This window comes from Mesocricetus auratus, unplaced genomic scaffold (genome assembly GCF_017639785.1).
Source record: "Mesocricetus auratus isolate SY011 unplaced genomic scaffold, BCM_Maur_2.0 Super-Scaffold_15014, whole genome shotgun sequence".
Taxonomy (NCBI): Eukaryota; Metazoa; Chordata; class Mammalia; order Rodentia; family Cricetidae; genus Mesocricetus; species Mesocricetus auratus.
The window spans coordinates 44,244,030-44,256,989 of record NW_024429186.1 but is presented as its reverse complement, the minus strand read 5'-3'; the positions used below and the strand labels follow the sequence as shown (position 1 = coordinate 44,256,989).

Sequence of the window (12,960 nt, the reverse complement as noted above, 5' to 3'; positions counted from 1 at the left end):
CTTCTCTGCTGGAATTGGGCCTCCATTTATTTTGTGCTGATCTCCAGGCAGAACAGTTAGTGTCTAAAAGAGCACTTCCTTTCTGACAGGAGGAGATGGCTTTGGGTGGGTGTTTTTGTTTGTGGCCTCTGGTGTCTTCTTGTGGCTAGCTTCCCCAGGATCTAGTCTGAAATATATTAAGGAAGGGAAAACCTAGAGAGTTTGTTGCTATGTCCAAAATCACATCTCAAGGTTCCTAGAAAGTCTGACTTCTCTCCATATTGCAATCTTTTTATGTTTATTTTATATATAACACAGGGCTTTCCTTTAAGCAGTAAGGATGAGGAAATTCTGTGCTCTCCATCTCTCCAGAGCCTTAGTTCGCTATACAAGACTCTATCCTGATGAGACCCAAGACTAGCTTGCAGATTCCACAAGGCCACAGGTTGAGCAAGTGTGAGCTTCACTGCACGTCCCCTATTGCACAGGCTGCCTCTTCCAAGCCACCCCTTACACATCCTCTGTTCCTGTCCTATCTGTCCTTTGGTTGTGACACTCCATTCTTTAATGGGACAGGAGCTTTGGAAGCTGTGCAGTCAAGCAATTCTTTACAGACACAGAGTTTGTTCCATTCATTCAAGTGCCTGCTCTGCCCTGCTCTGAGCTTTTCCTTTCGTATGTGCCAGTCATTCCTCCAAACTGGAGTTCAACACCCTGTAAGTTATATATGAAGCGTAAGTCATGCCTCTGTCTCCTCCTAGCTTCCAGAGCAATACCAAGAATAATGAAGCAGCTCTGCAAACTGGTGTGGTGGTTCAAATGACAATGGTTCTTACATTTGAGCACTTGGCCCCCGGTTAGTGGAGCTGTTTAGGGAGGATTAGGGAGTGTGGAGGACTTGTGGCCTTGTTAGAGGACATGTGTCACTGGGAACAGACTATGAGACTTCAAACACCTATGCAAAGCCCAGGCTCACTCACTTTTTGCCTGCTGTCTGCGGATCAGGATGTGAGTTCTTAGCTACTGTTCTAGAGTCAGGCCTGCCTGCCTGCTGCTGTGTTCCCCATTATGATGATTATTGACCAAGCCTCTGAAACTGCAAACAAGTGCCCAGTTAAATGCTTCTTTTTGTAAGCTGCCTTGCTCATGATGTCCCATCACAGCAACAGAGCAGCTGCTAAGGTGCTTCTTATAGCTTGAACTTGCCTTTGGTGAACTTGCTCCCCTGTTTGAAGGTCCACAGATTGCAATATGTAAGCAAGAAGTCTGCAGACCTCTTTTGGGGAAGTATTAACTTTTCAAAGTTGAAAAGTTCAGGTCACAGATCGAGGTGACCTTGACTTTTGTTTCTTATTTCTGTTAACTAGATCTGAAATAATCAAATACAACATCCTATTGTTTAGGAGATGGTCTTTAATGAATAAGCAAAACAAAGTTCAAATATATACAATATTCAAAAATTCCCTACATTGAAGATAAAGACTTTGATCTATAACTGATCTTATAATATTCTCATTCAGTAAATGAATTAGAGTATTTATGCCAGGAAGTTAGAAAGAATGTTCTAGATGAAAACGTACATCAGAAGGCAATGTGTAAACATGGCCATATGAGAATAATTAATGCAGCAAATACACAGGTAGTGAGGCAGGGGAATGAAGAATAAATCAGATGCTTTTAGCATCACAGAACTGGCTAATGAATTCCCAAAACATTTTAGAAATTTTATTTTGAGTATTTATGGAGCTAAATCTGGTAGCAAAAGGAAAAAGGTAAAAGAATAAAAGTTAAAAATGTTTGCAGATCACAAGCTTAATATTTAGGCTACTAACCCAAGATTGAACACAATGATAAAGTTCCTTTTATTATTTATTTTTAAATTTAAATTAGAAACAAGGTTGCTTCACAAGTCAGTTCCAGGTCCCTCCCCTCCTCCCGTACCCTCCCCCCAACCCTCCCCATGATGAAGTTCTTAAGTGTCACATTAGGTATTGAAATTTCTTAACAGTAGAGAACTCCAGAGGGGTTTTAAAAGGCTACGGTTTTGTGGAGAATGTGTGATAGATCATTATTTTGAGGTTAACGATGGTTTTTAATGATATATACTATTCCTGGTTTTATTAGGTGGCTTTGAACTTGCCTGTGAGAAATACATAAAAACACAGTAAGCATGATGTCCAGTGTTGAGGACAGAAGGCAGCCCTCTTCCAGGAAGGCTTGGAGATTAGGCATCATACATATCTCCCTTTCCAAAATTCCCTACCAAGTCGACAACCTCACTGGAACATTGGTAACTGGGAGACAATCTCTGTTTGGCCTTGTCCAATTACTAGAACATTCTTCTTCACTCAATTAGGAACCCACTTCTCCAAATCATTCATCTCAGTTCTGCCCTGGGAAGCTGCTGGCTCTTGTCTCTTTTCGCTTCATAAAACTGACTTCAAGTACAAGATCTCATGGAATTCTTTTCTTCTTGTTAACAATGTTCCCCATTTTCCAGCAATTTCTCAGATGGTGTGCTTCTCAAAGGCATCATTAATTCACAGTTGTCTTTCCTTACCATAAATAGCTCATCGATGTCTCAGAACATGGCACCCACACTTGCCATCATTTTTCAAATCTGGCCTGCCTACAACAGGCAGAGAACTAGTGCCTCATACTGTGTGCTCCAGAGACTTTCTATTAATCCTACATGGGATTACAGGAAAGGTTTCCAGACCTTCACCATACCACTAGTTCATATCACAGCTCTCAGTGTCCCCAAACCCAATCACAAACTGTTTCACTTCCTACATTCTGCACAATGTTAAACAGATTTTTCTGAACCTATATTTAGGATTGTATATTTGTGGCTTCGTGGATCACCACTCTTGTCGCCCCCTCAAACGCCATAGATTGGATCACAGGATATTAAATTCTTCCCTAAAGATATCAACTAGTGCGTCTGTCATTCACTGTCACTCTCTGGCATCTGTCATGGTGCTGTGTTGTTAGGAATCACTTACGCTCTCACTTCAATGCCATTCTTACCATCATGGATTCAGCTCCTCCAATAAGTCTGCCTTCTACTCTTCTGGGTTCCCTGCTTCCCTCCTAAGCGTTACCTCAGGCACCTTACGTCTCCAATGGATGCCTCTTATTCTTTCAGCTTGTAATCTGGAACCCTTCCTCCATCAGAACACAATGCCTTGTTCATCACCTCTGTCTGCGCACACCCTTCCCACGAGATCCCACGATGCATTATGTACTCACTACCTTGTACTTGGCCTCAAATCTACAGCCATGATTACTATGAGATAAAAACAGAAATCATGTAACCATTTGCCTGCTTCTCTAAACCAAACTTCGGCTAAATGACTGGAGAAAAAAAGGGGGTGGGAAAAAGGGAGGTTATAGTATATGTGATGATTTTTTCCCACACATATTAATGACCACAAATTCCAAGGGAATCTCAAAAGCTGATTAGATTCCATGATTTCTTCTTACCACTTTACTCTCCCATTTCCCTAGACCATAATATCTTCACTTCCTTCTCAATATTCCAGCAACTGTTGAATTGGCCACTTAACTTTCAGCTAGGGCATCTGGATACTCAAGGGTCTCAGAAATCCTTGACCCATTCACTGTGAAAACTGACTTCCTTTGTGACCTCATCTTTCTATCAACAACTACCAAATGTGGATTGCTAGTCCACACCATGTTCCAACCCCACTGAACAATGAAAATTTGACATCTCCACCTGGGCATCTGATACTTCAACATCAGCAGTTCTGAAAGCCAGTTCCTTGTTTGCCTCTTAAATCCTGCTCTTTAGAACCTTCCTAATCCAAGTTAATAGCAACCCTATTCTTATATTTTCTCAAGTCAAGTTGCATCGCACAATCTGCATGAGATTTTTCCTCTCATGTCCCATTCACAGTCCATTAAGATATAGCGTTAGCTTCAGAATATATATTTAAAATGTATGCAGAATATGGCCACTTTTTACCGCCTATAATGCTACCAGTCTGGTTCAGGCCACCATGATCTACTAACTGCTCATTCCTCCTCCAAATCTATCACCATCATTCCCACGTTAGATTCTTGACATGACGAGCAAGGTGAGCGAGCCGCTTACAATAGGCTCCCTGCTAGGGATAAAGATCTCTTACCTTTTCACTCAGGGTAATAGCCAAGATGACATCAAGGGCCTGAAGGACTGTCTTACCTTTCCATCTTTGCTCGTCTACCATTCTCCAGAAGCTCTTTCATTGCCCTTTCTTTCCTTCTTGAATGTTCCAGGAACACTCACAGTAGACTTATACTAGAGTCCCTGGCGTCTCACCTCCCAAGTGCCTGATTCAGAGTCACCTCATCAAAGAAGTCTTTCTGACTAGCCTTCTAGTTCCCATTACTCTGCTTGGAATTTGTCCACAGAACTTCATATCCCTTCAAATGTCCTTTCTGTCTTCTCTGTCTTCTCCCCAGTGACAAGCCCCAAAATTCACTTTTGGGGAAGTGGATTTTTTCTCTACTATATTCCAGTGGTTACAACAACATCTGTTATATACCAGGGGTTCACTAAACAATGGTAGAATTATGAGTGAATCAAATGCCATCTTATTAAAAATAAATTATGAATACAATTCCTTTTTCTCTATATACTATTTTGCTCATTTGAAATTATAAAATCATCTAACACACACTTCCTTCCCCCAAAACACTATTTTAAATTAAGAAAGAAGATTTTAAGAAGAGTTCGTCTTGCTGATTTTGAGTAAACAGTAAAATGTGTTTTCCTATTTGTGCTACCCTGTGACATATCAGCCATTCTTTGAAACTTAATAATAGTTGTGCAATAAAGAGCATACTTTCTACACTATTTGCAAGTTGAGTTCTTGACCATAATCAGTGCTGTGTATATATGGTAACTCCGAATCTGAAAAGAGAATGACTACGTTGCATGAGCTGTATTTTAGTGAGCCACAAATTTCTGGAGATTAACATATTCCTTCTTTCAAAAAGATTTATATTTTCTATAAAACACATTATTAGCTTCTACTGATGACCAGAATTAAAGATTTTGCCTTACAGGTTTGAAGAATCAATTGTTTTTCTGTCTTTGAGAAAGTGTCCATTTTAGCTTTCAGGCCTTAGCAGTCTCCCCAAAAGACACTTGGAACGATATTGGAACTGCCCATTCAATGCCAGGAGATGTAAAGTGGGTGCATCTGCGGAACTGGTCTCATCATGGCAACTACAAGGAATTTTACTTATTATGAGTGTCCAGGCATCCTGAATGTTTGCTCTTTTCCAGTCTGTCCATTTATATCAGCCAAACATGAAGGGGGAAGCTGTTCCCTCTTTTCACAGCATCCTTCACAGACAGTAGGCTCTCTAGCTCATGATCTTGTCGATGCTCTCTTTGATCTCAAATATTATTTAAGGAAACAAAGACCCAGCTTGTTTTCTTTTTATTTTTTAACCATGTTCTTTATGTAGAGACCATTAATATATTGATATATTAATCTCTTGAAAGTATACCCTTTATTTTCTTTACCCTCTAAGTTCTCCAGTACATTTTGAAAAGTTCACTATAGAAATAATTTCATTATAAAACCATAAGGCACTGTGTTAGCTTAGCAAAGAAGGAAGGCAACAAACATCCTACCCAGCTATAACACCTATGAACCACACACATCAGGCAGCATGGCGTGTTAACATTAAGGTTGGAGTAGTGGCACACATATCTTAGCAGTGACCAACAGGTCTTTAATTGGACTTAAAACCTACTCAGCAAGAGGGAGACCATAGCCCATACTGGAAATCCACCTAACTTCTTGCGCTAGTGAAATCATGGCTATTTGGAGAATGGACACGCACTAATTTATTAAATCCTTAACAAGAATCTACAAAAATTTGTACTTATACCCATAGATAAGTGCAGTCTTCACACTTCATCAAGGAAACTTTTCTTTGCAACAGACAGAGACCACTACAGAAAACGACAGCCCATCAAAATGCAGAGTTGAGGAGCCTAGTCCCAGTGCATACATCCATAAAACACTCCCATACCTAAGGCTCAGGGAGCATTGCAGAGGGAGTGGAAAGACTGTAAGAGACAGAGGATCAGAGAGTTTACTCTGTGAGGATCATCGGAAGTTATGCCCATAAATTCTTACCAATATGAGTTGAACAATAATGACCCCAATGAACATGCCAAATTGGATAGAGAAAAGCCCATATGACTTCATGTGTAAACAAAGAACTACAGGCAGAAAGCTGAGAAGAAAAGTATCCTTCTCCAGGGAAGAGCACATCAACTGGTTGTCCAGTGCCAAATGGTCAGCTCTGAAAACATACACACAAGTGGAAATATATGGACTGAACAGGTTATATCTGGAATATACATACATACACACACACATATATATATATACATACATACATACATATGTACATGTGTACATATGTACAAAATAACTAGTGAAAAAGGAGGCCATGAAAGTGAAGGCCAGTGAGGAGGGACATATGAGAGGGCTTGGGAGGAGGAAAAGGAAGGGATAAATGTTGCAATTAAATTATAATCTCAAAAATAAGATACATATACATATATAAATATTATACATATAAATATTATATTATAAATATTATAAATATACATATATAAATATTATGGCTAAATCATAATGAACAAAGTTGACGACCTTGGAGTGACACTTAACATAGCGATTTCTTTAATGAAGGATAGAATGAGACAAAGAGAAGGAAAGAGAAATGGATTTATTTTCCATGTCTATATAGTCAGAGCAAGCTGTATTCACATTTGTGTATCCTGTGTTGACCTCAGAAGACTAGCTCATGCTCACGCTCCTGTGACATGGGATCATGGCGATGGCCTTCCAGTCAAGCTTCCAGCAAAGACTCGAGAATGAAGACAATGAAAACTGACACAAAAGGAGGTGCTTGGCTAAACCAAACATGACGTGAAACAGAAAGTGGCACATGGCCTAGGAGCCCTTGACCTGTGTTCCGCAGAGACATTTGGTAGCTGTCTGGTTACCAGGGTGAACTGAACCCCAGCAGTTTCTCACTCTACAGATAAAACTTTCTCTAATTACAGTAAAATGGGCAACAGTGCACAACTCGCCCCGCCCCCAAAACCTCAGTGTTAGAGATCCATAGCAAAAGAAGAAGAACAGAAACAGGCCTTCATGGAGGGGTGAGCAGAACAAATTTACAGAATGGTAACTTCAAAAATGTCAAGTTGGGTTGCAAGTCCTGATGGTACCCATTTCAATGTGTTTTGAAAGTGCAGAAATACTTCTAAATGTTAATCCTAACGTTTCTGCATTCAGGGATGTGTACCATACTTAACTGCCAGTAAAGTTAGACTGTGGCCAAAGGCTGCATCTGGGGAAACAAACTGCATTAGGTTTCCAGACTATTTTACTGTTTCTATAGACTGCAAAAGCAAGACGGAGTGTTGCTTCTAGCTTCAACATCACTGTGGCTTTCTCAAAACATGAAAGAGAGAAAACGAGATTTTATAACTTCTAAAGGGGATTTCCAGAAAGTATTCCAAATTAAAAGAACAATTCACATGTCTATAAAACACATAAGATAGTAACACATAAGTAGTCTACCTGATTTCCAGAAGCAATGAATGACTGGCAAAACACTGCAATTTTCTAGATGGGATGTATAAAATATGTTCAACATAACTTACATCATTATAGATGGAAAATAATTTCTTAAAAAATACTTATGAACTTCATGCCCCACATAATACGCATTGAAAAAAAGAACCCTTCCTTTTCTTTTTGAAATTGTCCACAAAACTATATCGAATTTGTCCGTAGAACAGTACAGTTGAGGGAAGTGGTACTGCACTGGCTTCTCCTGGGTGTTCCCCAGCCTGCTCTCCACATCCATCGCTTTCCATGCGGCCAACAAGTTCATTCCCAAAGCAGTGATACGTTAACTTCTTACCATTCCCAAAGCAGTGATATGTTAACTTCTTACCATTCCAATTTGTTCAAATGCTCCTTTCGAAAAAAACTGTAAACAAAAGGCCATTCATCCCTCATTTTGTTTTTGTGTGCTCCTTTTGACTAGTTCCCAGGAATAAAATAACTGATCATATGAAAAAATACAGAACAGTTGCTCTTAGCATCCTTTGTATAAAACTCTGAGAGGCTGGCAATGTTCCACAGTTAGTGAGCCTGACACTGTAGCTTTCACATGGCACTTTGAATGTTCCTTGGCCAAAGACATCATTGCACATTCCCACTAGCAATTTTAGATGCGAAAGATTATAGCTCAGGAAGAATGTGTTATTTTCTTGTTATTGTTGGGAATTTTTCCATGCTACAACAGTGACAGAAGCACTGAGAAAATTCATTCAGTGTAACAGGCCTTTATAGCTTGCTTTAATGACGTTGAGCTATATATACTTATTCTGGGAGCTTTACAGAGAAGTGTTTTTTTTTTAATATTTCTTGGGGGACTTTAATTACCATCAAAGTATAAAAATAAATAACAGAATTTCTGGCCAGATGGCATGATTGGTGGCTCTTTCTCATAAAAAAAAAAGTTTTAAAACACCCGTATCTGTCTTACATGGGAATAGTGTGTGTGAAATTGGAGCTGTCTGCTTCTGCTTACCGTACCTCGCACTGAAAGCCTGAGTTCCGTCTCCATCAACACCGAGGCCTAAAGCATTCTTTCCAAATGAATAAGAAAAATAAATAAAGTGGCCTTCTTCCCCTTGGAGGACACAATGACAAAACAAGTGGGGGCCAGAAGGCAGACCACAACAGACAGACTCCTGGACACCTTGAGCTCGGGCTTCCTGTGTTCAGAACCTCAGTAAAACGGGTTCCTATTTATAAAGCAAGCCATGAAACTGCAAAGTCAAGCAACGTGCGCCATAGTCTTCCCTCAGGTTTTGTCACTGATATGCTGATTTTGCTTACACTGAAAAAACAAACAAACAAAACCCTGAAGAAATCACACATACGAAGCCTGGCCCTGATTTTATTCAGAGTTTTCAATATATGGCTACTTATTTGGCTGTCATTTCTAACATTCATGCCTTACACACCAGCCTATCCTATGAAGTAGGGAGCTTGAAGATTTAAAACACTGACCAAGCCGGGCGGTGGTGGCGCACGCCTTTAATCCCAGCACTCGGGAGACAGAGGCAGGCGGATCTCTGTGAGTTCGAGGCTGGGCTGGACCGATAGCCTCCAAAACAATACAGAGAAACCCTGTCTCGAAAAACCAAAAACAAAACAAAAACAAACAAACAAAAAAAAAACACTGACCAAACAACAGTCATATGAGAAATCCCTTCAGGCAGTAACAATCCATTGTAACGTTTCTGTGCCAGCATGTACATCCACACCCTTTCAACTTCTCCTACCAAGCTTAGAACCTTGCTTGACTTTATTAGTTCATTTGATGCTCAGAAAAGGAAACCCCTAACTCGCCGGACAAAACAAAACACCTTCATAATAAAGATGGAAGTGTGGAAGATGGTGACTGCTCCATCCGGTCACTACCCTGTAACAGTGCATTGCATATGTACAATTCACAGCGTAGGTTTGAAATGTTTTCACCATTACAACTGACCACAGTTGTGCTAATCAGCTTGTTTTAATCATTCCACAATGCGCATCATATCATTGCATTATACACATGTGTATCTATATACCTACATCTGTTTGGAGCATTTTAGTGCATGTAACCTAACACACGACTTCCTTTTCTTTCTTACTTGCCCTTAGTGACACTAATTGGGAGGTAGGGAAAGCTTAGAAACAAAGAATTTACCTGGAGCATTGCAGATACAGGTTCTGAACTGTTAGCCACCCTCAGCAAAGAAGACTACAGGCACAAACGGCTCGAGCTTGCTATTATTTGCCTTTGTACTTGCAGTTAGTTATACGTTTTCTCATTTCTCTTCATTTGGACACAAGAGGTTGCAAGAGACCAAGAACTGTTCTTAGATTTAAATCCCACCCTATAGTAATTAATATATGGCAAATGAGGTTGTCAATTCTTGGGGGTTTTCACATTTTGTTCCTCCTCTCCCCTTCACCATTCCCACTGCCTCCCCACTTCCCCTCCCCCCTTCGGCCTCCCCTCCCCCCCTTTCACTTCCTTCTCTTTTTCTTGCTTGGCCTTACTGTTTTCTTTCCATTATTCAACACCATCTCCAAATCTCCGTTCCTGGCTTAGATCTTGCTTGTTCTCGAGCCGAGTTAAGACAACCTGAGGCACTCCACATAACCCTGGAGAGGGGGTGGCTTAAGAAAGGGGTTTCCCTAAATCAGCTGCCAGGAGCACATATGCCAGTCCCACCCACGTCCCCTCCTCCAGGAACACCCACTACCCAGGCCTCACTACATCACCGAAACTACTTAACTCCCACTCCAGCGTGGCAGAGCCTTGCAGACAACAGCACAACACACCACCCCCTACAGTATTTCTCCTGGAAACAGCTCTAACCAGGCAGCCACCCCTCCTGCAGCGCGCTTCTCTGGCCTCCAAGGACAAGCCGTGGCCTTCGGGTTGGTCTCACCCGGCCAGGATTTGTTCTGGCTGTGAAGGGCGAGTCAGGAGAAGAGAGGTCAAAGCCCTGGCAGTTTTTTGTTTTTGTTTTTGTTTTTGTTTTTGTGGGGTTTTTTTGTTTTGTTTTGTTTTGTTTTTTTGCAAGCACAGAGGCACAGAGTTCAGACTGCTTGGTAAACTGTGCCTGGCCCTCTGGCCACAACCCCAGCACTCCAATTCACGGTCAGGACATTCACATCTGTGGGTTCCAAGTTTTGATACTCCCTGATAGACTCGGGTAAAGAGCAGCCAGGAAATAGAGGGAAGGCTACAACTCCCAACCCTCCCACAATGCTGTCCCTCCGTAATTAATCACAGGGCTCCTTGGGGTTTGTTTTCAGCGCGGGAGAAGGGGAGCGGAGCTGGAAAGGGAAGGAGTAGGGTGTGGTGACTCCTTGAGGGAAGAAAAGGGAAAATTAAAGCCCCTATTATACTCCGCTGCCCTAACCCCAGCGGGAGAGTCCTGAGGCAGTGGATCCGGCTGCTGCATGGTTGTTAATCACTGTGGTCGCCCGCCGGCGGAGCACGCTGAGCGCAAACACGCCCCAGAAAACCATCACAACCTGTCACGCCCGCCCTGCTGCCCGAGGCCTTTGACAAGAAGGAGAAACTTGTAGTAGCAGTAGCCAGGCTTGCCAACAGGGACAATGTCTAAGGCCGAAACAAGAGTAATAATGAAATAACATAACTAGCAGCCTTCTTCCTCCTACCCGCTAGCAACACACTGCTGTTTTCCACCAGTCCGCTAACATTTACTGTCGCACGAGACGAAACCCTGCTGGGGTTGATGCCCCAGGCGAGAAACCAGGATTAAGCAGAGAAGAGCTGTGGATTAGAGGACCCAAAAGAAACCAGGGTCACGGCCTCCATTTGCAGGGTCGCGGTGCCCGCGGGGCTTACCTGTGGATGCAGTTTCCATGGCGACGGGCGGCGACCGGGCGGGGCCGGAGCACAGTTCCCGCGGAGACACTACCCCGGCTCCAGCTCCGGCTCCCGACCCCCAGGCGGGCTCCCCAGACTGCGGCGCTGCCCTGGCCCCTTTCCGCGGCGCCGCTTCGTCCTCCCCCTCCCCCTGGCCCCCGAACCACTGGGACCCGGGGCTAGCCAAAGGCAGCGGCTCATCTTGCAGATCCGGCGGTGCAGCCATGGCTGGCGGTGCCCCCGGCTGGGCGATGGCGGCTTGGCAAGGCCCGGGTGCGGTGGTTAGGTGCGCGGGCGCTCCCTGCTGCTGTCCCCACAAGGGACTCCGGGATCCGGGAGGCTGCAGAGTCTCTGCGCGCCGCCGTCGCTGCCTCCGCTGCAACTCAGGCCGAGCGGCGGCGGCTGCTCTGGGCGATTCGGCTCCTCCTTTTCCCCCTCCTCTTCCTCTGGGGCCCCGGGGCGGCCGCCGCCTGCGCTCCTCCCTTGCCCCAGAGGCTGCTTGCTGTGCCAGAGCCGCTTCGCTACTCCCAAGCCTGTTATTACGCAGGTGAAAATGGCCTGCTTGGTCCGAGTCCTCCCCGGTGCACGTCAGCCCCTGGCCTGCTAATGGCAGATTCTGATTAAGGGATGTGCCAAACCCATTTGACTCTGCCCTTCATCTCGGAAAAATACAAGGAGAGGACCAGCAGGTATTAACTGCAGCTTCACTGATTAGGCAAGAAGTTAAAGCCAGACAGGAGTCCTGGGACTCTGGAAGAGCAAGGGAGGCTGGGAAATCTCAGGACCACCGTTCTGAGAGTTACCAGAGTCTGATGCAGAAAAGACACCGGTCTCAGCGGTGACCTGGTGAAGACAGGTGTTGGTGGCAAGTAAAGACAGTCATCTGCAACTTGGAGATTAAATCCGTCATCCTTAAAAGTTTCCAGAACAGGTTCAAACAATCATACAATAACAAAATAGATTACAGGAATGGATCATCAGGAGAAATTCCACATAAATAAATAAATAAATAAATAAATAAATAAATAAATACTTCCCAGACCTGTGCCAAGGAGCAAGGAAAGCAAACAGGGCCCTACTAGGCATACAGAAGCGGCTGTATCTCCTTTTGGAAACATTCGGTCGAAAGCTGTGCAAAGCTCTACAGGCTGTCTTGGCAGTCTGCTTTACTGGAGAAGTGGACATCCCTAGGAACTTCTGCTGCCACTGCTCTTCCCCCTTTACTGAACTCTCTGATACAATGGAAGGAAGATACTTAATGAGGGGGGTGACTCATCTACACGTGTTATTCCCATTTTTAGACCTATCTTTTCAAACAAGCCATGTTTTACTGGTTCCTAAACTGTGACATGATGCGTGCCTTTAAGTCTTAGGTTATGTTCGACATCAGAATAGAGGAGTACAGTTGATCACAGCTGTCCGTTGGCCCTACTCTTTTAAAAGGTGGGCAGTATGCAGAGAGGG

General features: G+C 43.3%; 1 protein-coding gene across 1 annotated transcript in view; it reads right to left on the bottom strand.

Moving 5' to 3' along the window:
- The window catches only part of Rtn1 (reticulon 1), a 203,609-nt gene extending 191,417 nt beyond the window's left edge, over positions 1-12,192 (bottom strand). The window contains exon 1 of the mRNA XM_005072775.4: positions 11,476-12,192. Within this exon, the coding sequence (XP_005072832.1) occupies positions 11,476-11,722 (247 nt within the window). The 5' untranslated portion in view covers positions 11,723-12,192. The remainder of the gene's footprint in view (positions 1-11,475) is intronic.
- Positions 12,193-12,960: the final 768 nt, after the last annotated feature.